General features: G+C 49.5%; 11 protein-coding genes across 11 annotated transcripts; 4 read left to right on the top strand and 7 right to left on the bottom strand.

The window, feature by feature from the left end:
• Nucleotides 1-140: 140 nt before the first annotated feature.
• Nucleotides 141-5,566, bottom strand: N7518_000174 (uncharacterized protein; the record flags this gene model as incomplete). Its single annotated transcript, XM_057181102.1, has 6 exons — nucleotides 141-1,257; nucleotides 1,306-3,971; nucleotides 4,023-4,114; nucleotides 4,169-5,020; nucleotides 5,097-5,145; nucleotides 5,213-5,566. 6 exons carry the CDS (start codon nucleotides 5,564-5,566, stop codon nucleotides 141-143), a joined length of 5,130 nt encoding a protein of 1,709 aa, XP_057046452.1.
• A 1,139-nt stretch (nucleotides 5,567-6,705) lies between these two features.
• On the top strand, nucleotides 6,706-7,965 carry N7518_000173 (structure-specific endonuclease subunit SLX1; the record flags this gene model as incomplete). Its single annotated transcript, XM_057181101.1, has 2 exons — nucleotides 6,706-6,947; nucleotides 7,005-7,965. 2 exons carry the CDS (start codon nucleotides 6,706-6,708, stop codon nucleotides 7,963-7,965), a joined length of 1,203 nt encoding a protein of 400 aa, XP_057046451.1.
• Nucleotides 7,966-7,996: 31 nt separating this feature from the next.
• Nucleotides 7,997-8,719, bottom strand: N7518_000172 (bifunctional thymidylate/uridylate kinase; the record flags this gene model as incomplete). Its single annotated transcript, XM_057181100.1, has 2 exons — nucleotides 7,997-8,520; nucleotides 8,572-8,719. 2 exons carry the CDS (start codon nucleotides 8,717-8,719, stop codon nucleotides 7,997-7,999), a joined length of 672 nt encoding a protein of 223 aa, XP_057046450.1.
• A 197-nt stretch (nucleotides 8,720-8,916) lies between these two features.
• Nucleotides 8,917-10,459, top strand: N7518_000171 (tRNA-ribosyltransferase family protein; the record flags this gene model as incomplete). Its single annotated transcript, XM_057181099.1, has 3 exons — nucleotides 8,917-9,142; nucleotides 9,222-10,224; nucleotides 10,285-10,459. The coding sequence occupies 3 exons, from the start codon at nucleotides 8,917-8,919 to the stop codon at nucleotides 10,457-10,459; spliced, it is 1,404 nt and encodes a 467-aa protein (XP_057046449.1).
• Nucleotides 10,460-10,967: 508 nt separating this feature from the next.
• On the bottom strand, nucleotides 10,968-13,102 carry N7518_000170 (methylenetetrahydrofolate reductase (NAD(P)H) MET12; the record flags this gene model as incomplete). Its single annotated transcript, XM_057181098.1, has 3 exons — nucleotides 10,968-12,736; nucleotides 12,787-12,952; nucleotides 13,013-13,102. The coding sequence occupies 3 exons, from the start codon at nucleotides 13,100-13,102 to the stop codon at nucleotides 10,968-10,970; spliced, it is 2,025 nt and encodes a 674-aa protein (XP_057046448.1).
• Nucleotides 13,103-13,541: 439 nt separating this feature from the next.
• On the top strand, nucleotides 13,542-14,174 carry N7518_000169 (uncharacterized protein; the record flags this gene model as incomplete). Its single annotated transcript, XM_057181097.1, has 1 exon — nucleotides 13,542-14,174. One exon carries the CDS (start codon nucleotides 13,542-13,544, stop codon nucleotides 14,172-14,174), a length of 633 nt encoding a protein of 210 aa, XP_057046447.1.
• A 174-nt stretch (nucleotides 14,175-14,348) lies between these two features.
• N7518_000168 (uncharacterized protein) lies at nucleotides 14,349-15,101 on the bottom strand (the record flags this gene model as incomplete). Its single annotated transcript, XM_057181096.1, has 5 exons — nucleotides 14,349-14,477; nucleotides 14,534-14,664; nucleotides 14,721-14,868; nucleotides 14,957-14,987; nucleotides 15,079-15,101. 5 exons carry the CDS (start codon nucleotides 15,099-15,101, stop codon nucleotides 14,349-14,351), a joined length of 462 nt encoding a protein of 153 aa, XP_057046446.1.
• A 1,094-nt stretch (nucleotides 15,102-16,195) lies between these two features.
• N7518_000167 (uncharacterized protein) lies at nucleotides 16,196-16,468 on the bottom strand (the record flags this gene model as incomplete). The annotated part of the gene is made up of 1 exon (XM_057181095.1): nucleotides 16,196-16,468. The coding sequence occupies one exon, from the start codon at nucleotides 16,466-16,468 to the stop codon at nucleotides 16,196-16,198; it is 273 nt and encodes a 90-aa protein (XP_057046445.1).
• A 1,497-nt stretch (nucleotides 16,469-17,965) lies between these two features.
• On the bottom strand, nucleotides 17,966-19,771 carry N7518_000166 (uncharacterized protein; the record flags this gene model as incomplete). The annotated part of the gene is made up of 5 exons (XM_057181094.1): nucleotides 17,966-18,850; nucleotides 18,905-19,121; nucleotides 19,196-19,267; nucleotides 19,422-19,568; nucleotides 19,644-19,771. The coding sequence occupies 5 exons, from the start codon at nucleotides 19,769-19,771 to the stop codon at nucleotides 17,966-17,968; spliced, it is 1,449 nt and encodes a 482-aa protein (XP_057046444.1).
• Nucleotides 19,772-21,299: 1,528 nt separating this feature from the next.
• Nucleotides 21,300-21,841, bottom strand: N7518_000165 (uncharacterized protein; the record flags this gene model as incomplete). Its single annotated transcript, XM_057181093.1, has 2 exons — nucleotides 21,300-21,493; nucleotides 21,754-21,841. The coding sequence occupies 2 exons, from the start codon at nucleotides 21,839-21,841 to the stop codon at nucleotides 21,300-21,302; spliced, it is 282 nt and encodes a 93-aa protein (XP_057046443.1).
• Nucleotides 21,842-22,734: 893 nt separating this feature from the next.
• Nucleotides 22,735-25,675, top strand: N7518_000164 (glucan 1,3-alpha-glucosidase ROT2; the record flags this gene model as incomplete). The annotated part of the gene is made up of 2 exons (XM_057181092.1): nucleotides 22,735-22,816; nucleotides 22,878-25,675. 2 exons carry the CDS (start codon nucleotides 22,735-22,737, stop codon nucleotides 25,673-25,675), a joined length of 2,880 nt encoding a protein of 959 aa, XP_057046442.1.
• Between the last annotated feature and the right edge of the window lie 460 nt (nucleotides 25,676-26,135).

Raw genomic sequence — 26,135 nt, 5'->3', positions numbered from 1 at the left:
GTATAGGAGAGGCAGGTAAACAAAGGACTAAAAGCGACGCAGTAAAGCAATCAGAATATAGTTAAAAAAGACCGAACAAGACGTGGTCAAGTTTTGAATAAGAACAAAAGATTCATTGGGAAAAAAGCAAGAAGAATCAGTCAAAGTTCCTCGTCCTCAAGGCCACCATTAGTGCCGTCGAGTTTGGGCCCACCCTGCGGACCACCGTTTTCGCCATTTTGAATCGATTCCTCTTGAACAGAGGCAGCACGACTACTGTCATTACTGACCACGAGGGCCTCCAGGGCCTCATTAGCATGAGTATTCTCCATGGGCTGGGTCTCAGCTTCAGGGTCAATCTCTTGGTTGGTCAGGTCTGCAAATACATCATCTAGGTTCTGACGAGGGCTGCTGCTCGCGAACTGGGGATCATGACCGAAGCGTGGAGGGCTGAATAGGGAGGGTTCCAGGTCAGGCTGAGGAGGAGGAGAGCGTGGTAGGAATGAGGGGGATTGAGAAGCGGCTGCATGGGGGAGGAAAGCCGAGGAGGAGGTAGGTGCAAAAGCAGGTGTGGAATCGCTCGCGGGTAAAGAATAGTTTGCGGAGAATGGGTATGGTGCAGCATTTGGATCTGCCATCTGAGCCAACGTTGGACCTGTGCCAGGAGGTTGTCCGCTACTAGAAGTCGGTGGTGGTGGTTGCATGGGTGCGGATTGACCAGGAGCTGCCTGTGATTGAGCATCAACAGATTTCCTTTTGGTAACGCCAATGTGCTTGGGGCGAAGATGCTCCGGGAGATCCTCTGGACGATTGACCCCAAGCTGAGCCATGATTTTCTGTTGCTTGGTCGGTCGCGGCTTTCGTGTTGAGAGAGATTGTTCCAGAATTGGAGGGGGCTCTGGTGCGACGGGTGCCCACTTGTGTATCTCCTGCCGGAAGAAATTCGTCTCAAAGGTGAGAAGAACCTCAGCGCCCTCGATTTTGCGGAGGTAGAATATTAGAGTGGGCACTTCCTCAGTCGTTGTGCAGGCAGCATTCGTGAAGCCATGCAGGAAATCACGAAAGGCTGTCGCTTGATTAATGATACTCTCAAGAACTTCTTCTTCCTCGGGCTGGAAAGGCAAAGTTGCGATCTCCGCGTGCCAATCTTGCAGATCTTCAAGCTTGGGACGAGCAGCATCACGCGGGATCTTTTGACGCCAGTCGCAGATTGGGCAAGTGTACTTGTCGAATTCCTTCACTTTACCCCTAGCAATCTTCAAACATTTCCCATGGTACCTACACAGGTCAGTAAATAAACCACAAGCTGGAAGTTTGTTGGCTTACCATTCGTGGCAGACTTCACATTCAATCATCATTCCTGCCTCGGAGTGCCTGCAAATACAGAACACATCTCGCTTTCGTGACTTTGGGCCCCACATGTTGTTGGGATTGCTCGGATTCTCAAGCAAACCTTCGGGAGAATTGTCTCGAGACGAAGGCTCCACAGGCGGTCGGTAACTGTCCTCTAGGTCGAAACAGTACGAGTTCCGCTTCGCGACGTATTCCATATGGGATCTTAGAATATGGAGAGGCGCGTTCGCCTTACCGAACAGCTTTTTCCCTTTTCTCATCCAGTCTTCATGGCGCTTTTGTTCACGTTCCAAGTCGATCGCCCCGATGGGTCGACTCGTCATGTGCTCAAGAGATTCCATGAGGTCGCGGATGTCCTTGTACTTGGGCCGATTCTTCATCTCCGGGTCCTTGCTCTTTTCATACAGAGTCTGTATCCGTTTTTGCGCCTCACGCTGCTTGGTCAATATAGCATCGACGGCCGCGAGGGTATCAGGTGAAACCGGAAAACGAGACGCCTGCGCAGAAAGAGCTTCTAATTGCTGATAGTGAACGGCCTCGACGGACATTAATTCCCTGGCCTTCATTTCCCACGCATCCCCGTGACGAGCAAGTTCCTTGAAATGAATTAAGTGTTCGTTGGTATCGGAGAGGCCGACCTGCTCAGCACCGCCGACAAGTTCCCGGCAATCGGTAAGGGTCATGTAGTGGTCTCGTTTGCGCACGGCTTGTTCAATCCATTTGATTTGGCGGGAGACTTGCTCTAGGTGTTCCAGTTCCGGGACTTCCACGTTGAAGTTTTTGCCGCGTTCGATGAGTCCTTCAATCTCCTGGAGGGGCCGGGTGTGCGGGTGCATGAGGGCATTATTAATATCCTGTTGGAATTTCTCGATTTCGCGGGTTTTCTCTTCCAACACCGCCATCTGTGGACAGTCGAACGAAAGTTTATCAGCCTCTGCCTGAAGGGCGTAGATATGTTCAATTCTGCGGACTTCGCGATCGCGATCGTCCAGCTGCGACGCCTTGGTACTGCCCCTGCGCCAAGCTTTCTCGTTTTTTTTCCGGTTCTGCTGCTTCCGGGTAATGTAGTTGTTGGCTTCTTCAACCCATTTATCGCAACGCTGGACGAAGGCCGCAAGATCTTGAAGGCCTGGCAAGTGGTATGGGATTTTCTCACCTTCATTTAGCAAGTTATGAAGGGCCTTAAGCTGGGGCTTCGGTTCATCCTCCAGGGTTTTGTCGAGCTTTTCGGACCATGCTTCGGGAATTCTGGCCCGTTCTTGGACTTTCTGCACGAGAGACTGCAATTCTTCATCACTCATGCGATATCGGACGGTGTGTCCTGAGCCACACAGCTTCTGAGCAAGAGTTTCGCCACAGCAGTCATAGGTGTCAACGTGCGATAAACAGACAGTCTTGCCTGATTTGTGACAACGGAACTGAGTGAGGTAAGCGTAGGCCTTGCAATGTTGGCACTGGTAATCATCCTCGGGAAGGTCTTCATTCTCAACTACAAATCTCGGCTGCACATCATCTGCCATGGAGTCAGGACCAAAGCCTGGCGTGCGAGCAGAAATTTCTTTTTGCCGGTATAAGAAAGCAGCCCGATCCCTCAGTTCACGGGCGCAGGTTCTTGCTAGTGCAGGCGCAAGCCACTTAGCAGTAGCAATAGTGGTATCACGTGCAGCAGCGGTGAGAAGTAATTCATCGTGGGAGAAACACGGGTGCCTGCGGAAGTTCTGAAGACGATCAACACCTGCTGCACCGTATGGTTCCCAGTCCGCAGGCGCGAAATTGACTGCTTCATTGAAATTAAAGCCGTGATTAAAGCCGGCATGGTATGCTTGAGGGAACGTGAGCACAAATTGACCAGCTCGCTGATCCAACGCATAAACGTTGACTCCGGCCTTGCGGAGCTTGTCTGGCGGCATCAGGGTGACGAGCTGGAAAAGAAGATCAGGCTGGCCTTCGAAAAGCTCCGGAACTGCATCCCGCATGGCCGCCTCAAAGGCCTCTGCATCGGCGCCTGGGATTCCGTACCAGGTCTTGGTAGCACCGAAGTGTTGGTAGTTGGCCGAATACGCGTAGTGATCCTCATTATGCCAGCAGAAAGTAGAGAAACACATCCCCACATAAACCCACGGAACGGTCATGCCAGAGATATCGGACTTGATGTAACGGAAGAGCGAGTCTCCATAGAATGGAAGGACATTTAGGTTCCAAGGATCTGACGAAAATGGATCAAGGGGGTTCCGCTCGATAGTTGGGAATCCACTACCATGCGTGGTCGAATGGATGTCGGCGCCGTACTCGACTTCGACGGTCTCATGTAGGTCAACGACAAGCTTCCAGAATTCGGCCTCCACGTCGTCCTCGGTTTCGCGGCGATGAGTGTTGAGAACTGGGTCGAAGGGCATTTTCGATGCGAAGTACTTCTTCTTGAACTCGTTTGCCTTCTCTTGGAACTGTTTGAGTGAGTAAACACCGCCGTCTTCAAATCCGAATTCTCCTGTGCCGACTAAACACTTGGGACAGTGCCAGTCATGTTCCGATGGTGTGGTAGTAGAGGGATCGAGACACGCTTTGTGGTATCCAAGCTCGCAGCCGTCGCATACTAGAATAATCCCTTGATCATCGGATTTGCCACATGTCTCGCATTTCTGTTCATGGATCAGTATATCATCAGAACCCTGACACGAACCCCCGCCTACCTCTCCAGCTGGCTGGGAGCCATCCTTGCGCGATTTAACCGGTGCTGGGCGAAGGAGCGACATATGAGAACCAGCAACGGTTGGAAGGGAATCTAGAAGGGTTAGACAAGGTTTGCTTCGAATATTAAAAGAGCAAAAAAGCGTACCTTTCTTGAGGCGCTTGCTGCGTCGACCGCTTCCATCATCGTCGTCGCCATTTTCACACTGAGAACTGGCCTCGCGGCTGATACCACGCTTCAGAGACTCCTCATCTTGACCATTTACAGGCGTTGAGACGAAACCATGCTCGGAAACGACTTTGGGTGTTAATGTGCCGTTCTCTCCCTCCCGCTTGATTGGCGGGCCGTTGTTCACGGGCGTGAAAGGAGAGTGATTGACGGCGGTAAAGCCACCGAGGCCGGAGTTGACGGGAGTGAAGCTCGTGGGTGCTGAGCGTGAAGCAGGGGGAGGAGTAGGTTCGGTAGGGGGTGTTGGCTTCTCTGGGGACTTTTCCATTGGAGTGTGTGCCATTGGAGAATGTGCCACTGGAGTAAATGCCATTGGGGTATGCGAAGCAGCCATTCGAGGCAAGCTAGGAGTGTCATCGCGAATTTTAGAAGGCGTGCCATTTTCATCCAACATTGGCTTGTGAGTCATGGGGGATTGTAGAGGCGAAGGGGTGTATGGACCACCATGTTCAAGCTCGAGCTGTTGTTGCACACCGGGCTTGGCCCGCGCCAGGTATTCCTCGTACGGCTGTAAGTACCGCTGGTATGAGTTCTTGAGCGAAGTGGACAAAGAAGACATTATCTTGCCGCTGTATCCAAGATCACGACCAATTTCGGCCCATTTTTTGGTCTTGCACACTGATTCAAACCCACCACGACTCTCTACTGCTTTTTTAAGTTTGTAGAGATCTAATGGTCGCTTGTCGACGCTGGGTAGCCGGCTATAGTTAGTCCCATGCTGTTTGTGAAACATGGCAAGTCCATCGACATAATTCATGTTCGCGCGGTTTCCTATGTTCGAATAAGGGTTAAAACCGCACTGCGGTGTGATCCTACCAGCTGGGGCAAGCTGGATGTGGGGCCTTACCTCCTTCGACCGAATTCAGCTCTTGTCGACGTGTCTTGAAGTGGAATCGCTATATCCATTGTCAGACGTGATCATGCGCGGAAAGCGACGGTGGGTCGGTGAAGGAGGGATCCTACCTCTGTATCGATTGCGAAAGTCGGTTGCCAGCCCTCTGGTGGAACCACTCGGCAAATTCCATACTTCTTCCCCTCCGGAGCGATCTTCTGAATATAGGCCACCGGGTCTTTGAATTCCTCCTCTGTCGGACGGAAGGTCGGGGCTTCTGGGATACCATGAGGACGAATGCGCTTGGATGGTTCTCTAGGGTTGTTGGGCTGTCCGCGCCGTTCCACAGTGGACAAATCGAGAGGTGTGGACCTGCGAGCGCTCAGGGGCACGTTGTGGGAGTGCGACGGATGGGTACTCGAGGACCGAGTCGGCTGGCTTGCCGCGGCCGTCGAGGTCGCCCCGGCAGAGGCCGGAGCTCCCATTGTTCGAAATGGGGCAGGCGATTATGGGATATGTTGGATTGAGCGCGTCTGTTTGAAGAAATTCGATTAACAATGACCGTAATGCGTCAACGGCAGGGCGTGATGATAGATATCAGGAAAGGCGGCTGCCGGCGTTCCTGTCAATATGACCGAAGGGTGAAGGATCGGTAACGAACCAAAGGATATGAGAGAATGGATATTGAGGACAAACGAAAGGAAAAGTTGACTCGGGGCGAAAGCAATAGAACAAGAAAAGAGAGGCCCAAGTCGCAGAGAGGAAAGAAGGATAGATGGGATAGAAACCTTAAGAGTGGAGGAATGAGATTATGTGCAGTAAAGATCGACTGGGGGTCGTACTCCGGAAGTACTGCCAGGTTCTTTTTGTGTGGCCAGCCAGTACGAAAGGAACCAATGAGTGACTCCGGGGGGACCTGCCACCCAGCCGCGATGGTACCGATCAGTACGGTAAAGGAGTTACTGTAAGAATGAGCTAATCCGAGCTCAGGAACCGCCTGTACCCTGAGTTTCACGTGAAATTTTAGTAATTATACTGTAATGCTGCAAACGGGGATCATACGGTGTCCCCTAAATAATTTCGTGTACGGGACCGCAGTATTTGGGAGCCCAATATTACGCCGTAGACCTATATGGTGTATGGTGGATATCCAAATATAGTGTCTTGTGACATATTAACTTGATAGAGGGATGTGCCTCGGATACTGGCGAAATATTACCTGCGTATAGACTTTGTTTCTATAATTGCGATGTTTCAATAATGGCTTAATATGTATTTTATTCCGGCTTATTGTCTTTTTGATATCTTCAAATGTTTATCAAATGGAGTTGTGACATAGTTATTTGTGAGACTTTCAGTAGGCATTCTTTGCATATCCCTTCAATACACATAACTATAGGTAAGAACTCCATTACATATTTAAGTCCCTATCATCCCTAGACAGCAATTCCATTTCCCCTTAGAGGGGAAAAAATACTTTATCATGTGATCTGTATATCACGGTACCGTTTGGACCCGCACGTATTCGATAGGCAGAGCTAATTTCAAGGACTCGACAAGCCAACAACATTGAATTGAACATTTCAATGTCAAAAACTTTAAAAATTTCTCCAAATCAAACAGCATGGAGGAGTCTGAAACCCCTAAACCAATCCCGGCATATTACTCCTGTTATCTCCTCCGGTCAACCGTTCGACACGCCTCACTATACATTGGCTCGACGCCAAACCCGATCAGACGACTCTCTCAGCACAACGGTGTCGCCAAAGGTGGGGCCAAGCGAACGGCCAGAGATAAATTACGCCCCTGGGAAATGACCCTGGTCGTAGAGGGTTTCACGAGCAGAGTCGGCGCTTTGCAATTCGAGTAAGTCGCATGTGAATTGTTTGTATATATCGCGTCTCAATTTCTCATTGCGCGTAGATGGGCTTGGCAACACCCGGAAAGGTCGCGGCACCTTGATTCCGAAGATGATCTAGACTCCAAGCCTCGGGCTAAGGCCAATACCGATGCGAAGACGGGCAAACCGAAACCGAAACCTAGAGCGCGGACTAGGAGATCCCTAACGGCGCATTTGGAGGATTTGCATTCCTTACTTCGGTCGACTTATTTCTCCTCTTGGCCGTTACGAGTCCGTTTCTTTTGTGTCGATGTCTATCGTGTATGGCGAGCTTGGAATGACCGTGTGGATGGTCGCTTACCCGACAACATCAAGGTTATTCTAGATGGAGACAATCTTACAAAACCGCCGGTTCCGAAGCAAGGCGACGAGTTCGCACCCGTTGGAAGCATTAACAACTTATCAATTGACTACACCAGGATAGAAGATTATCTCGAAAAGTCAACGTTCATGCTGGAAGACCCGGATGATCTGCAGTGCACGGTCTGTAAAGAGTCGATCTCTCCGGACGAACAACAAATAGTAGTGTGTCCACACCCGAATTGCCGCGGCACAAGTCATTTATTATGTCTATCTACCACATTCCTTGATGAGGCCAACGGACCAGACCTCCTAGTGCCTACTCATGGAACCTGCCCGGCGTGTAAAAACACCGTCCAGTGGGTGGCAATGATGCGCGAGCTAAGCTTTCGCAACAGAGCAGAGAAGGAAACGCGCGCAATTATCAGAAAGAAGGAGAAACGTGTTCGCAAAGAATCTGCCGCCATGGAGGTATCTTCAGGATCCCGGTCTGCTATTGAACCAAGGTCATTGCCGGACGAACCGACCCAAGACGACCTAGGGCCAAATTGGTTCGAGGAAGTCGATATAGAATCTGACTCAGATTTCGAGGGTCGACAAAAGCACCGCCCGACCCAACCTCCATCAAAGCTTGAGATCGTGATCGAAGACAGCGACTGGGATGACGCAGAAATCATTGAATGACCAAACCAAACCCAATTTTATTTCTAATTCCTTAATTCGCAAGAGGCTCTAATTTCCTCAACGCGCCCGTCTCGTCCAGACGTGCAATGCAACCTGCCACAGCACGCTGTATCTCCCATGACACCTCATCAATGGATTTCCCCGCATCGATAATAGACACATCCTGCTGCTTCTCGAAGATCGTCCGGAAAAGCTCCCGCACGCGGGTTTGCATTGCCTCATTTTCATATCGCTCGGCACCGAACCCACCGCGTTTTGCTGCTTCCTCGGGTGAAATGCTAAGGAATAAACATATATCCGGGCGCGGTAGACCGATTTCTGGCTGCCATGCCCAGTCCAGTGATAGTGTGAGGTTCGCTTTCGCGGCAGAGTAAACAACCCCGGAATATGAGTAGCGGTCTACAATGACGGTTGTTCCGTTTGTGATATCTTCTTCAATGCTCTTTGCAATTTCCCACCGGTTCGCTGAGAAAAGGAGGTGAATGGAATGGTCGTCTTGGTGGGATGTGCCGCGTAGATAGCTATCAATCAACTTCCCGATGGGCGTCGTTCTGTCTAGAGGAGATTATTAGACCAATGCACCCATAGTGAACGATTAATTAATACCTGGGAATCGAATGTATTTAACCACATGCCCCTGCTGCGAGAGATATTCCTGTAGCATCTCACACTGACTCGATTTGCCAGCGCGGTCGAGTCCTTCGACAACAATGAGCGCTCCGCGTCGCGTCGGCGGTGCTGATGGGCCTGTCATGATTGACTGGAGTACAGGGGTGTGATTAGATGTAAATATCTGAGAGTTGTAGGTCAAGATCCTCAATTCCTAGTGAAATGTGCGAAATAGCCCAAATGTTTCCGAAGGATAGCGAGTTCGATGTTTATCGGGAAATCCGATTTCTTCGATAAGAACACGATCCGCCCAAATATGGTCTCTCAATAACCACGAACGCCATGGACCAAGCGACGTCCGCGTCCCCAGCGATGACCTTCAGCATCCTGGCATCTACTGCTCCAATCCTTGCCCCGCGAGTAGGAAAATTAGCCATTCCAGGGCGCAAGACCCTCGCAACGCCGCACCATATCCCGCTCACTTCGCGGGGCACAGTCCCACATGTTGCGCACGATGTGATGCGCGACCACACTGAAATCAACAGCTTATATGCTGGATTAGAAGATTGTAAGAGGAGTACTCCGAGATGGCTACAAGTTTGTTCTCATCAATAGCTGACAGCGCATGCCCCTGGGGCATATAAAAGTCATCGCGAAAAAGGAACCCCCAGTTTACAGGACACCCGTCGCTGATCACGAGTCGCCCTTGAAGAAATTCATCTGTGTAGCTGAAGATATGCCTCTGATCCTAGGCCCGCGTCGATTCCCTCCGATCCCATGCCCGCCCGCGAACACAAACACTTCCATCGCGCTGCTAACATCGGTCGGGTTCACCCAGTTATCTGCGCATGATTATGTGAAGGCGATTCAAAAACTGAGACCAGACATTGCGGTCGGGATGGTGGACCTGGCTAATAAGCAGCCTGGGTCTAAGAGGCGAGGGAAGATGGTTGACCGGACGCATGCTTGGACACGCGATGCATTGGAGCAGCTCTACGGGGACGCTGTGGCAGAGAAAGACAAGTCAAAGAGCGCATACTTCGCACCGGTGCTGCCTCTTGATAATGCGCAGCAGTCTCTCTATCTGGATGATTTGGAGAGCGAGTTCCGCTGGGATATATCCGGCCTGGCGCTATATGAGTCTGCGTCACTGGGATTCGTCCCAGAGTCGCTGGCGGGCCTGCCTCGGTTGCTCTTCAGCGAGCCCGAGACTCCCCACACTATCCTGCGTGACATATCCCTTGGAGCAGATCTCCTGACTACACCTTTGCTGGGCGCGTCGTCAGACGGCGGTATCGCGATGGAATTCGTCTTCCCCGCTCCAGCTGCCCTGCAAGAGGGCAAGTCTAAGCCTCGGCCTTTGGGAATCGATATGTGGACCGCTGATCACGCTACCGATACATCTCCGCTGGGCGAGGGATGTGAATGCTATACCTGCAAGAATTACCATCGTGCTTATATTCACCATCTCCTCCTTGCTAAGGAGATGACCGCTTGGGCGCTCCTTCAAGTCCATAATTTCCACGTCATGGATACCTTCTTCGCAGGAGTGCGGGAGAGTATCCAACGTGGGTCCTTCGAGCAGGACGTGCAGACGTTTGCTCGTGTTTATGCCTCTTCGATGCCGGAGAGTAGTGGAGAAGGTCCTAGGTATGTCAATTGCCAATTGTCAATGTGTTTTTTATTTCAAATCACTAACGATCTTGCCAGATTACGCGGTTATCAACTCCCAGCCAACGGGCCTAACCAGCCCCGACGCATGCCCAAGATATATGGCGCTCTTGACGATGCTATACAGAAATTCGCCGATGCCCAGTCTGAAATCGCTACCCCGGACACCGACGCGAGCGGGCTCGAGGAACACGGATTTGCCGAGAAGTTGTGATGGCAGCAGGGAGGATCGCCTCCGGCAAACGCTTGCATGAGAAACGGTACGTATTTATGGAAGCATTTGCTTAGCAATTAGCGTATGATATCTATAGATCAACACAAAATATATATACTGGATTGTTACAGGGCCCCTCTTTGGCTAATTCGACCCCTCTGTCTTACACATAAGGCATCAATTTCAATTTGCCAGACTTAATTCTACACTTTTGAATTCTACTTTACATACGGGGTAGTCAAAAATCCCTTAATGATAGTTATGGCGGTAAGCTGAATCCTGAAAAACCAGACAGAGGGGGGGGGGTAACAATGCCCTATAAAAGCAGGAGTGCACGCATATTCATAATATTCATCTCAATAGGATGGGGTCAAGACTAGTGTACAGAAATCCAGATTTTGTGCCATTCTTAGTCTATATGTCCAGGCTTGCCCCCATTAAACCGCCAACCGTCAACCGTAAGAACACTAGGGTATATCTTTATCCTGATTTGTAGAAAGACGCATTCTTAAACCTCCTCGCCCGCCAAGACCCGCCACATCCACTTGACCTCGTCTTCCTCCTCCTTGGAGCCCTGCTTGGTACCGGCACCGAACTGCTGACCGACAACACACACAAGCCAAGCGTCGTTCTTGGTGGTGTCCAGGTAGGTTTCGGTGGGCGATCCGCGGGGATAGATGCGACGCCATTCGTCCCAGATTCGGAACGCCTCCTCACCCCACGCACGGAAACTCACCTCCTCGATGATGGTTGGGGTGACGATCTCCTTACCGCGGAATACACCCCAGGTAACAGCGTTGACACTCTCGGGGTTGGAGGCAAGGTCATCGAGTTCCATATCGGCAGGCTGGGTTGGGAGCGAGGACTCGAAATCGCCCTCGATGTTTGTGGCGAACCAGGTGAGCTTGTCGCGACCGTGCTTAGCGAACATTGGCTTCAGGATATTGGTGTAGTCGTCGTTCGAGCAGAAGAACTCCACGAATGGCTTCTGGAAGACGAAGCCTTCTCGTTGGGGACCCCAGCCGAAGATGGGGTGGTCATTGTGTACACCGTTCACAGCGGGCTGCGAGGCCAGTGTCCACCAGCCGCGGCCATCAATGAGCTTCAACAACTCCGGTCGAATCAGCTCAGTCTCTGCGTTCAAACCCTCACCATCTTCTTCGGCACCACCCTCTGACCACGGGACCATGTGTAGCTCTCCCGAGACGTGGCGACGGAAAAGGGTGCTCATGTCCTTGTTGTCCACCGGGTGGCCCCATAGCCTACGTGCGGAGTTGGCAGTGACATGGAGCGAGGGACCATAGCCGTCGATCTCACCAAAGGCAGGTGAGCGAGCATCGCCCCATCGTCCGTTGGGGAAGTCATCCCATGTTGCTTCTCTGCCAAGGGCACCGAGACCCTCGGAGATGAGAAGAGTAGTACTGCGGTTTGGCGGGGGTGCAGGCACGCCTGCGCTATCTGCGCGGGCCTCGTGGACGGAGTCCTGCGATGACCCGTGGACCGATAGCTTGTCGACAATGACGCGGTTGTGGGGTTGCGAGTTCATAGAGGACGCACGGCGTCTGCGCGAGGCACGTTCGGGGAAATCGAGCGGAATGGATGCAGGGCCATCCTCGATAGCATTGTCTCCAGCATCCGAGTACGACGGAATCAAATCGCATTGTTCTAGGATAAATGATACTGTCTTCTCCAAGTTCAAGGTGTAGAAATGGAATCCTCGCGGTCCCGGGGAGGGAAGCTGGCTCATACCACCCACAATCTCGCTAACGATATCCACACCCGCGCGCTTGACCGCGTCGTCGTCGTGCTTCAATTCTTCCATGCGTTTGGCAATGGGAGGTGGGATCGTGACATGGCTGAGCTTAGTCACACGGGTCAGAATCTTATAGCTGTGGATGGGCATCAAACCCGGAATGATGGGGATAGTCTTGAAAGCACCAGACTCATGGTTGCGAAGCATGTGTTCAAACTTCTGGTAAGCGTCGAGGTCGTAGGTCAGTTGGGTCATGATGAAATCCGCTCCAGCCAGTGTCTTCTCGACCAGGTAAGGTATATCTCTGGCCGGATCCTGGACGTCCTGGAACGTGTCGGCGGGATGGCCCTCCGGGTATGCGGCAACACCAATACAGAAGTAGTCGCCATGTCTCTGGCGAATGTATCGTACCAGATCAATGGCAAAAGTGAAATCCTTGTTGCTATCGTCCTCTCCGTGCATGTTATATTCCTCGCTGCGGGGGGATCTCCTCGTAGGGCCAGGATGTTGCGAATTCCGAGAACCTTGGCCTCATCGAGAGCCATATCCACCAATTTTCGGCTCATGTTCGTACATGTCAGATGCAGGACGGTGGTCAACTGCAGTTGGCGCTGGCATACTTCCGCCAGCTCGAGCGATCGTGCGGCAGTGCTACCACCGGCACCCCAGGTAACTGTGACGAAGAGAGGACGGAGTGCTTGTGCCATCCGCTCCAGACGCGCGGACAGGTTGGCGAAGCCCTATAGTAGGCCATATTAGCAAAATATCCACGACTGTTCAGCAGGCGGGGTAACCCCCACCATTCGGGTCTTTGGAGGGAAGAACTCCAAGGAAAAGTAGTTGGCATCTGGCGGCAGAGCCGCGATCTTCTCAGTGATCTTCTTCTCCATTGCGTCCTATAGGTGTATGGGTCGGCAATGGGAGGGGTTGAATGAAGAAGAGAGGATTCGGGGCAAAAGTGGACCATGTCACCATCTGCTCCAGTCGCATCGGGAACTATGATGTCTACAGCTGCCGACTGGCCATCGCGCATGAAAGGTCTACTGCAAATACACTACATGGATTTAAAGGCTTAAATACTGTTCCTATGCAAGGAGTAACTTTATCTTGATCCCGAAGAGCTAGAGAAAAAAAGTGACAGTGCAAGAGATGACTCAGCGAGACAATCGTCATTTTTCCCCGGGGCCCGAGGTCTCATCGGGATCGGCGAGCTTAACGCGAGCACTTGTTTTGCACTCATGTATTTTGGCGTCGGAGAAGGATTATCTTTTGAACATATGTAGTCTCTCTTTTTGAACTCCACAAGTTTGCCAATTCATTCACGAAAACATGGCCTCCCAACCACCCAACTTTCTCCGCTATCTCCGTCTCCAAACAGCTCGACACGCTAGATCGCATGCGTCGCGACGAACCATTTCCACTCCATCCCCTCCACAGCCACCGAAACCATCACAGCCGAGCCCTAATGACTCTCGCTCTCGCCTACGTCGGCTCAACGACTGCCTCCCTCGCTTTCTCCGCACATACACTACGCCCTTATTAGGGGCGCCGGTCACCCATATCACTTCATTCCTAATACTTCACGAAATAACCGCTATTCTTCCAATATTTGGATTGGTTGGTGCATTTCACTATGGTGTCTGGATGCCGGATCTTGCATCGCAAACAGGCGAGACCAATGCCTTCGACGAAGGAGCTGCGCGTTTCGGCCGCTGGCTGAAAAAGAAAGGTTGGGTGAATGAGTCCGACGTGAATACTGTTGCCGATCATGAAACCACTGCGGAGAAGACCGTGGATCGAGCAGGTGTTCGATTGGTACTGGAATTTGCTACAGCCTATGCGGTCACGAAAGCTTTGTTGCCAGTCCGGTTGGCAGTGAGTGTTTGGGCGACACCGTGGTTTGCAAGGTCGGTATTTACACCGATAGCAAAGCTAGCCGGGCGTCTCTTCGGCAGAGGATGAGCTAGTCGAGCACTACTATGATACCAGAGAGAAGTATATTCATAGGTCTATGAATTTGTATATTGTGTATTTTGTCAAGCCATTGGACTTCTTCCTCAGAACTGCTGCTTTATTCTATGCTACAAGTATCCGAACAAGAAGTCCGCCCGACTAGTCCACTTAAAGGCGAAGAATTTACTCGTAAACCCAAGCGGCCTGGGCGGAGGTGTACTTGAGGACCTCGGAGGCACCGAACCAGAGAGCAATCTCCTTCTTGGCGTTCTCGACGGAGTCGGAACCGTGGCAGACGTTGCGGCCGACATCCTAGTCAAATTGTTAGTATGAAATGACGCGATCTCAGAACATAGGGGGTTCCTTACGATGGCGAAGTCACCACGGATGGTACCGGGGGCGGAAGCCAAGGGGTTGGTGGCACCGAGGAGGACACGGCCAGTCTTGACGGCGTCCTTACCCTCCCAGACCATAGCGCAGATGGGGCCGCTCAGCATGTCTAGAGCTTTGTTAGTGTATCTGGATTTGCGGAACCGTTCGGACGAGGAAACTAACAGGCGACGAGACCCTTGAAGAAGGGCTTGGTGGCGAGATCAGCGTAGTGCTTCTCGAGGTGCTCCTGGCTAGGGGAGGTGAGCTTCATGGCAACGAGCTTGAAGCCACGGTTCTCGAAGCGAGAGATGATGGGTCCAATGAGGCCACGCTGGTTGATGCTGTCAGTAAATGTCGTTCAATTGCGAAGCTCTTCCGGGTCCGTTATGGATTCAAGTCGAAGGGGGGTGTGTCCGTACCTGGACACCATCGGGCTTGATGGCGATGAAACTAGAGCAATTGATTAGCTTTACCGGCAGCGAGGGGTAATAGCAATCGAAAAAGAAGGGGGATTAGGGAAGACCGGTTTTGAAGCACATACGTCTGTTCTTCGTTGGCGGACATTTTGAATGTATGAGGATGATAATCAAAGGGTATGGAGTAGGAAAAGAGAGCGGAAGAGGGAAAGATTAAATAGAGGCTTTTAAAAAACTCGGGCCTTCCCACTTGGGCCGTTGATTGGTGGCCGGAAAGGAGGGGTGTTGATTCGCGATGCCTGAATTGTAAGGCATGAAGTGGACTTTTGTAACTAACTATACTTTTTTCACTCTTTTGCTTCATAAACCCGACTACGAAGATAAAAACATCTATCAACTCGAAAATAACAGTTCAATCCAAGTAAAAGCATCTAAATTCAAGCCATGGTTCCTTCAAATAACAACTCGCGTCTAGCCCCGTCCCCAGCCGTTTCCCCTGGCAACTTCCCCTGAACTTCAGCAACGTGCAATCTCCCAACTGGCTCCCAATTTCTACTTTCGAGACCCTCTATTCTTCGATGCAGTAGAATAATCTCTTGCAAGCCTCTAAGTAAATGAACAGCGGCTGCTAGGGGGAGTCGCCGTTTTCGACCTCTGTATACTTTGCAAATAGCTAGTCGTCAGGGCAAAAGCTGAGGGGAGATCCAGCTCGACTTAGCTGGTATTACAAATAAAGGCCCTCCATCCACCTGAAAACCAAAATAGACTTAGAACTATGTACTCGAAGTATATATGTACGGGTTCACCATGTCAAATAGGGAGAACTCAGGCTTTATAACAACTACCCATGCACTGAATGAAGGGATGTTTTATAGAATGCTGCTTCACTAGGATAAAAGGATAGTTACTAAAGTCTGTATGATTTCCCATGCTTGCTAGCTAACCTACTGAGAAGGTTGGTGTTGTTTTGTCACTCTCATCTTGTCTGCCTTGCCAGACTGCCCATTGTGCCTTTCCCTCTCCAATATATATGAAACAGGTACGAGCCTGAACGATACAATTGTCGTATGGTGCTGTTGCAGTTTACATTCCTTTTGGCCTATCATATCTCATTCATATTCTTTAGGCGAATTTAGTTCGTCCCAGACCCTGTCCAAACCGAGACTATCATTCTCGAATTCCGCGGCGCACCTTTGGGCATATGGCCCGCTTGTCCGGGAGCGGGTGTCCCTTAAAGGCACACTAATCAAATTCGATGATCGCTAGGGCATCAATATCTCGGTCTGCAAACATAACATTCTCTTGATAAAGATTGTTGTGGACAAGATTCAAGGCATGAAGATGATCAATGCCTGCCCTGACCTGCTCGAGGCAGCTTTCCTTGTCGACCGAGCGGCCGTCCCTCGGGCGGTCTCCGAGCGTCTCCGCGTGTTTTTGGAAGCAGAGCCCGGTAACCCGGTCGTCTTTTACCACGCAGCCAAGATAGCGGGTGACGTTTTCATATGGGTGTTCCATTAAGAACTGGCAGATATGCGCTTCCTGGAGCAGGTATTTGCTGAGTGCCTCTGATTGTCGTAGCGGGTGAGCTGGGCTGCTTGATATTGACGTCCGGGCTGTGAGGGTTTTGTATATTGTGAGGTTATAAAATTAAGTCACTCTTATTATATCTTACTTTATCAAACTGCTTTATCATCAAATGTTTTATCGTCACTTCATCTTCAAGGGGTCAAATCCAGTAGGAATCAGGTAGAATACACAATTTTTTTCTGATCAAAATGAATGTTCTTTTACTATATATACCAGAAGTAGGCAGAATATATGGCAGAAAAAATAAGGTATGGGAGAAATAAGGCAGAAATACGGCAGAATTCTGAGTGGTACTCCTCTAGAAGGCGGTACTGAAATTTCAGGCCGGGGGGTGTCAGATTAGGCAAAAGGGGTGTCGGATTAGCCAAAGGGGTGTCGGATTAGCCACAGGGGGTGTTGATATATCAATCCCCATAAAATATTGTATCGCGGATCATTTATCTACCTACGCGCATGTAACCAAAAAGATGAGTGACAAGCTACTGGATCTAATAACTAATCCTGACAAGCATTCTCCAATGGACCAAGGCTTTTCTATAGATTCTTGAAAACTTACTGGGTGGTGGTCAAGATCAAAACCATGCTCCGAACGATAAGGCTCTTTGTCGGCCCAAGATATTGAGTTCATGACTTTGTCGTTGAATCATACTTATCTCCCCGTCTCCCCCTTCTATGTAGATAATGGTCAATGTTCTTTTCCTTTTTCTTTTAGAGTGCACCATCGTAACAGGCTTGAAATTCGTTTAGTCATTTCGATACGTGTACTAGAACTTCTAGGATTTGGGATAACTTTTGCCGGAACTCAGTGAGTCTCTGCCTATTTTGCTAATCAGTCTCGTCCAATTTGTCGGGCAAAATGCCTGCGAGGCGCTGATGCGATACTCGCCCTTCAGACTACGAGGTCTGGTCTCATCTACCATGCCCTCTACAACCCGCAGTGGGTCCGGGGCCCCACTTCGGGTTAGTCTAAATTCTAGGACAGCATACGGAGTACGGAGTACTACATACTAGTTTATGCAGATACTGGCTGTAATATAGAACATTGAGCTTGCAATATCACAATAGTATGAGCGAGAAAAGAGACGAGTACATTTTCTATTTAAAAACCACATAATAAGTACATAGTACAAAAAACAAATAAAACCTAGTATAAAAGACACCCAGTTAGCATAATACAGTCCATTGTATTGCTCGCTCTTCTCCCAGCCTCACACCAAGTTTGTTGCAGGTAGCTCCATATTCATACCTCATAGACTGCCTAGGTGCACTTTTTGTATGGCCTTTATAATACCTTTGGCTGTTGTGTTAGAAAAAGGAAAGAAGAAATTCCATATAGCTGAGTGATCTCGAGACATTCATTAACCTCACAAAACGGTAAAACAGAACGGTAAAATCACAGTGTCCATATCCACATGTATGTCTCTCTCAATAGAACCCAGCAGCCTTCAAAGATTTCCATTGGGCTGCGACGTCCAACGGTCCCCGGGCGATAGAGTCACCAATCAAATGGACAAGAACATACTGTTTGCCGGAGAAAAACCACGCCTCATGTTTGTTCGTTCTCGGCTGAAACACAACAGCATCGACTGTCTTGAACTTGGCTGCTGCCAAAGCATTGAAGCGCAACGCGATATTACCCGATTCCAAGAGTATATTCCGGATGACATCAATTAGAGCGTACCTTTCCTTGCGGAAGAAACATACGACATGTTGATACTCGCTTCCTTTGAAACTGAAAGGCAATGATGCGTCCACCAGGTCAAAGCCCACATCTTTCAGGGCAGGCCATTTCTCCTGGAACCTGAATGGATTGCCGTTGGGAACTCCGGTCCCACCATGCATTCTCAAGCAACGAGATCCACAGAAAAAGTATGCTTCCTTTTCGTTGTCTGTTGCAGTGAATATGGAATTTATCGGGGAAAATCCGAATTTCTTAAGCCCGGGCCACATTGACAAAATGTCGCTACCACGTTGGTCGTCGTGCTCTTTATTGGGATCGATGCGAGCATACTGGTTATCATTGAAGAAGTAAATCTCACCCTCTGCCCATTCAACTGGGAAAGCTGCCTTGGTCGAGCCGGAGAATCCTAGAAGCCCCTTGACACGGTCTAGAGGGTCGACTCCTGCTGGAATAGTCGAGTACAGGACCTCTCCGCTCTTCGTGAAGCTCCTGATGACCTGCTGGCCACCGTCATCCCGAACCATCCAGTCGGCAAAGTCGTTTGCCGTTGCTTTGTTTTTGGCATTCTTACCGACCAGAATGTGAGCATGGTTAAGTAGAAGATCGTTTTCGTCGTCGTTTCCTTCGGCCTAGATTGGATGTTAGCATGTAATTCTCGATAATACATTTCCGGAAATAATTACAAAGATTGTAAGCTGTTTTCTCGTCTCATCTTCGATCGCCAGCCAAGTCTCCTTGTCTGTCACGGTGTATTCGCCTTTACAGGCCGCCTCACGTATAGCTTGAAAGGACAAACCAGGGAACATGTGATACCACGAGGTTGGAGGATCGGCCCATGGAACCTGGCCAATCGTGGCCCAGAGCAGAGACTCTACGATGTTTCCATCGGATCTGTCATAACTGAGTGAAAGCACATGGTTAGTGGATGCCAAATATCCGATGATCGGGAATGAAGGACCAGCCCGAATACCTACCGCGACAGGAACTTGATGGGCTTCGCTGAATTCTTGCTCTCTTCCATTCGGTTGAACAACTTGGTAAACAGACTAGATATTCTGGTCTGTCTATCCTCTGGGAGGTTCGCAGGGTTGTTTTTTGGGCCTGCAGTATTCAATACATAAGATTAACCGAGACTTGAAATGTTTATTGGAGAGGATGAAAACCATACCGACAAGCATCCAATGGTCCCGCCACGCGTACACGACTCGGTCAATGACCTTGTCATTTAGCGCATGAGACGTGATAGCGATATCCACGACCTCTTTGAGCAGATTCTCAATCATAAGAGTAGTATCAGTCTTGTACCATTCAATAAGGAAAGGCTCAGCTTTCTTGTGATCGACACAACTATTGGCCTGTAGGTGAGAATTTTGAAGCTTCAAAGCATTCCCGCACACATTTTTTGTCTTGGACAAAACTTACTATTGGACGAAACTTTTTGCCAAAGCCTCCAGCAGACCAGACTGACCAGCTCCGCCAGTTGCAATGCGGAGAAGAACCTTCTCCTTGTGGGTGCTATACACGGCAGTGGGAGCAGTTGGTTCAGCCATCATCAGAGGTTAGTGAAGGAATAGTCAACGAATTCAAATGATATTGTACTTGTTCTTTTCTAAAACCTGGAGATATAGATCACAAAGGTATATATACTCTGTGCCGGTCATTGGTAAGATAATTCCCTCGTCGACCACAGTGGCTGGCTGATGTTCTACAAATAGACCACGTTGACTAGCTGGTTTCTACAAGCCGACCACGTTGGCTAGCTGATGCATTGATGACATGTCCACGCAGTAGGATAGTGGATGATCTATTTCGACTGGCAGGGGGTAGTTCACCCAACCGGGGGCCCACTTAAATCACGTGAAATCTTCTTAATACTCCGTAGAAATTGATCCATCAAGCAGACTAGCTTCACCTATGGTCAGAGATTAGTGATCATGTGCAGTTGTATTCGCGAATATCTCATAACATATGTGTAAATATCAGCCGTGCAGCAAATGCGCATATATTGGCGTGAAGACATCATAACTGTATAGACAAAATGCGGTAAATATTTGATAAACGTCGCTTTGAGGGGGTGATACTTTAGTGCGATATCCATTACATTGGGCGCGGGGCTTTGGTTTGTTGATGGCGTCGTTCATAGCTGCTGAAAACGCGTATTCGGTAAGCGAGCTGCGCGCGCAACCGAGCTGCGCACCCCAAAACATATAGTAAAGGCAATATATTACAACTTCATATCTCAACAACGGTGGTCCGTAGGGACTTGTATTTATGACATAGTACTATATATATGATATCTAGCATATCTAGGGAGGTTTAGGAAAATTTATGGCTTTATGACTGCGATATATATTCCTAGCTTTTAGGGATGTAATTTTCGGTAATATTTGAAATGATAGTAAGAAAGTATTCCACTCTCTTTGAAATTGATATATAGTATTAAGAAGTCTTATCAATAACTATCGACAAACGGAGAGATAGGAGGAACATATGGTTGTTGAGATATATATGTGGAATACATCGCATTTACTATGTGTCTTGGGGTACGCAGCTCGCTTACCGAATACGTTATGTTATGATGAGGAGAATAACTCACTCTCGTGTCTAGCTAGCTGAAGACTTGCACACCGCTTCTTAGACGAGACGGTTTGTTGGAACGGTGAGTGCAATACTGTGATTGGGCGACCATCGACTTTCAACTAGATTGAGTAGGCGAGCAGATTTTCAGTTGCTATCTCTGCTCGTATCTTATTTTTGTGTTTTGAGATGTATGACACGTCATCCTATAATTTTGATATCACAGGTAGGCCGAACTGTAGAATAGTTTTTCCTCACATCTTCCCGTATATCTCACATTGAGAATTAGTAAAGGAGAGTACAAGTACAAAGGGAGCTACTGGCATGGCAGGCATCTCTAAATACGTTCCGACATCGGGCTCTCCTATGGAGACTACTGAAGTATTGGCGCCGGTTGCATAGATTTGCATAGACTCGAAACAAACGTTTAGTCGTCAACATGTAAGGAATGGAAAATGAATCACGACAGAAATGGGACTAAATCATTCCAGGTGTTTGCTCCTACTCAACTTCTGGGTCCGAATAGAATGCCTTAATCTTCCTCTCAGCATAAGAATAGTCCGCTTTGACGTCCTCGAGCGCCTCCACAATCCGTCTCAAGCATAGCTCAGAATCAGGTTCTGTTGAGCCGTCTAAATCTTCGTTCATTCCGTAGTGCTGAATTTTTTCGCAGCCTTTCTGCACTTTGACAAGCCCTATAGTTGCTGAAGAATTTTTTAAAAAATGGGCAAGTTCGTATATTTGTCGGAGTTCCCCCTCCGTTCTATATTGATTTAAAGATCCGTCAGCAATCCATCATAATTAATTATTATTACTCAAAAGCCCCCGTGCATAAAAGCATCATTTCGTACAAAGGTTCAATTTTGCACATTTATTTCTAGCAAGGTTTCACGCAAAGTTCCAGTGAGACCGAAATAGTCTCGAGAAACAGAAGGGTGAACTTACATTGCCAAACCTATTCGTTCAAAAGTCTCTTCAGCCTGCTCGAAGAAGCCATAGCAGATACTGTTGCTGAACTCTCTATCGTCGGGGTTATCGTCCATTTCCAGAATCTGAATCCACTGCGTCACCGAAGCTGTCCTCCAAGTCCTGGTAACATGGTTAACAACTAAATCCGAGGGCCCCAAAAAAGACGATTGACATTGAACACTAACTTTTCCTGTATTGGTTGACATAGTGTTTACTTGTCTGTTCGTGGGTATTGTGTGTTGTCTGGAGATGACTGAAGATTGTAGGCGAGAGACGAGTTTATGTAGACAGCAAAAGGATCGACCAGTCTGTCCGAGTGTTCAGCTTCAACGTCATCGAGTCGACATATGTATTGCTTTTTCGGGTACGGAGGAGCGAGATACCGCACAAACCCACAATTCGACTTCGTTCTCGCTTCATGGTGACAGGCGATGATGTGATCTCTGAATAGCTTCATACTTTCATAATATGGGGCTGATCGTAGAAGTATTACATATGTGGCTGGTGTTAACTAGTCAAAGGCTGTGCTTTTTATACTAGTGTGATACCGTAAGTGCCAAGAGGTACTCGGCCTAATTAGGTTAGAGGACTGTGGCAGTAGTGATTCGGGCTGTGCCAACAGTGTTTACCTTCTATGCATGTGACTGAACTAAGCAAGATCTGCTAACATCTAACTACCAGCCTGAGCACGGCAGATCAATAGAAAAGCGGTATAGTCACATACATATGTAGGTATGTGGTCATATCGCGAACGCCGATTGGTTCAAACGCAAAGCAAGTTGATTGGCTGTTCAGAAGCTGTAGTGGCTGCCTTGTTGCCTTAGGGATCTTACCCCAGCTCAGGCCAGCTCAGCTTGTAGCTTCTGTTGACGGCATCTCCACCTCTAAATGCAGGTCAATCATTGATAAACAACGCCACTCTGTCGGAGATTGAGGGTCTCTGATTGATCGTACTATTTATTTCACCATGGCCAGGAGTTTACCTGCGCCCCGTTGGGCAATGTTGCTCTCCCTGGTTATCCTTCTCGTCTGCATTGTGGTCCCCGGCTGTAAGGTTGCCTTTTGCCAAATTGCAAAATTACAGAAAGCTAACTCTTATGCTACGAATAGTTGCGGTCAAACACAAGGATTTCAAGACTTGCGATCAGTCCGGGTTCTGCAAACGAAATCGTGCCTACGCCGATAACGCCTCTTCTCAAGGCACTTCATGGAGCTCACCTTACGAGCTAGACCCCGCCACTATACATTTCAATGATGGAATGCTTACTGGAGTCATTTTGAAAACCACGACTGCCAATGAAAAGGTCCGGCTACCTCTCACGGTGTCTTTCTTGGAATCGGGAGCAGCCCGCATTGTGGTGGATGAAGAGAAGCGGATGAAGGGCGACATTGAAATGCGACATGGCAGTCAAGCAAACAAGAAGCGATATGATGAAGCCGAAAAATGGGCTATCGTGGGTGGTTTAGAAGTCAGCAAGTCGGCCACGTTGAATGCCCAGAGCGAAACTGGATTCACGAACGTCTTGTACGGACCGGACGACAAATTCCAAGCGATCGTTCGCCATGCGCCATTTGGAGTCGAATTCCAGCGGGATGGACAGACCCATGTTCAATTGAACCACCAGGGCTTCCTGAACATGGAGCACTGGCGACCGAAGGTAGATGCCGAAGACGGCGAATCCGGCGAAGATGAGAGCACCTGGTGGGAGGAGACGTTTGGGGGAAATACCGACTCGAAGCCGCGTGGTCCCGAGAGTATTGCTCTTGATATTACCTTCCCCGGTTATAGTCATGTATTTGGTATCCCAGAGCACGCAGATTCGCTCTCGCTCAAGGAGACTAGGGGTGGATCTGGCAACCATGAGAACCCTTATCGTCTATACAACTCCGATGTTTTCGAGTATGAACTCGAAAGCCCGATGACCTTGTACGGAGCCATCCCGCTGATGCAAGCCCACCGCAAGAGCTCCACTGTCGGGGTCTTCTGGCTCAATGCAGCGGAAACGTGGATCGATATTGTCAAGTCCACTGCCTCCTCCAACCCCCTGGCCTTGGGCGCCCGCTCCAAGACTGACACCCAGACTCATTGGATGTCTGAATCCGGTCAGATTGACCTGTTCGTCTTCCTCGGGCCGTCACCGAATGATATTAGTAAAACATATGGTGAACTCACAGGATATACACAATTGCCCCAGCAGTTTGCCATTGGATATCACCAATGCCGTTGGAACTATGTTACGGACGAGGATGTCAAGGAAGTCAACGCCAAATTTGACAAGTACCAGATTCCGTACGATGTGATCTGGCTTGATCTTGAGTATACCGATGACCGGAAATACTTCACCTGGGACCCTCTCACCTTCCCTGATCCTACGGGTATGCAGCAAAAGCTCGATGAAAGTGAGCGAAAGCTCGTGGTTTTGATCGATCCTCACATCAAGAACGCGGACAAGTACTTCGTTTCAGAAGAGCTTAGAAGCAAAAACCTCGCTGTGCTGAACAAGGATGGCGAGATCTATGATGGATGGTGCTGGCCAGGTTCCTCAAACTGGGTCGACTGCTTTAACCCCGCTGCACGTGCCTGGTGGGCCACGCTACACAAGTTTGACAAATTCAAGGGATCGCTTCAGAATCTTTTCATCTGGAATGATATGAATGAACCCTCTGTTTTCAACGGGCCTGACATGACCATGCCCAAGGACAACTTGCACCATGGAAACTGGGAACATCGCGATATTCACAACCTTAATGGTCTCACCCTTGTGAACGCCACCTACAAAGCAATGCTGGAGCGCAAGAAGGGGGAGATGCGCCGGCCATTCATCTTGACGCGCTCGTACTACTCTGGGGCCCAGCGGGTGTCTGCTATGTGGACTGGAGACAACCAGGCCACCTGGGACCACCTAGGGGCTTCTCTCCCCATGGTCCTGACCAACGGTATCGCAGGCTTCCCCTTCGCTGGCGCAGATGTCGGAGGATTCTTCCATAATCCTGATAAGGACCTTTTGACTCGATGGTATCAGACAGGTATATGGTATCCCTTCTTCCGCGCGCATGCTCACATCGATACTCGTCGTCGTGAGCCGTATCTGATCAGCGAGCCCCACCGGTCCTACATCGCTCAGGCAATCCGTCTGAGGTACCAACTGATGCCTGCTTGGTATACCGCCTTCCACGAAGCCTCCGTTAACGGCACGCCAATCGTTCGCCCTCAGTATTACATGTTCCCAGAGGACGAGCAAGGCTTTGCCATCGATGATCAGCTGTACCTTGCTTCCACGGGTCTTCTCGTCAAGCCTGTTGTGCAGGAGAACACGCGTAGTGCAGAAGTATATATCTCCGACGACGAGAAGTACTATGACTACTTTGATTTCACCGTCTACCAGGGTGCGGGCAAGAAACACACCGTCCCTGCGCCAGAGGACAAGGTTCCTGTGTTGATCCAGGGTGGTCACATCATTCCCCGCAAGGACCGTCCTCGTCGCAGTACCGGTCTGATGCGATGGGACCCATACACACTACTCATTACCCTAGACAAGAATGGCGAGGCGGAAGGCAGTCTGTACGTGGACGATGGCGAGACGTTCGACTACGAGCGTGGCGCCTACATTCACCGCCGCTTCAACTACCGCGACTCGGTGTTGTCGTCGGAGGACATTGGTACCAATGGACCCAAGACTGCCGAGTACCTCAAGACCATGACTGGTGTGACAGTCGAGCGGGTGGTGATCGTTGACCCTCCCGCCGAATGGAAGGCTAAGAACATCGTGAGTGTCATTGAAGATGGAGCCAAGTCAGGCTCTACGGCCTCCTTGGAGTTCTACGAGCAGGAGGCCGGGAAGGCATCCTATGTTGTGGTGAAGAAGCCGAATGTTGGTATTGGAAAGGCATGGCGGATTGAGTTCTGATTGATATCTTTCATTTCTTGCACAATACATGTATGCAATATTCACGTCATTGGAAGTTGATAAGCCTGCATATGGTTCTTTATATAAAATTGTCCGATAGGGAAAAACTACCCCTTCACAAAATCTAACGCCATCATATCGAGGATTACTTCTGATCCACAGATTCTCACGCAGTTTGTTCATCAAGAAACCTCCCAGCTTTGAAATTGAGATATGCAACCTCAATGCTAAAAGTATGTCTTCGCGCCGGGCTGTGGTGCCAACCGCTGCCGAGTTTGTTTAGAGTTTCTTTGATGCTTTCGATCTTCCCATCGCCTTTTCCGAAGTGGGCCAGGCGAGTCAAGCTATCGAATGACCAGCCCAAGCCATGTGCGGAATTCTGGTGGTCTTGATTATACTACGGCTCGTGCACAACCATATTTCCCACCAATAGGAAGATATGAAATTCTAGCGGATTCAT

The sequence above is a fragment of the Penicillium psychrosexuale genome (genome assembly GCF_028828465.1).
Source record: "Penicillium psychrosexuale strain IBT 29551 chromosome Unknown utg000001l, whole genome shotgun sequence".
Taxonomy (NCBI): domain Eukaryota; kingdom Fungi; phylum Ascomycota; class Eurotiomycetes; order Eurotiales; family Aspergillaceae; genus Penicillium; species Penicillium psychrosexuale.
This window is presented reverse-complemented; position numbering and strand designations above follow the sequence as displayed.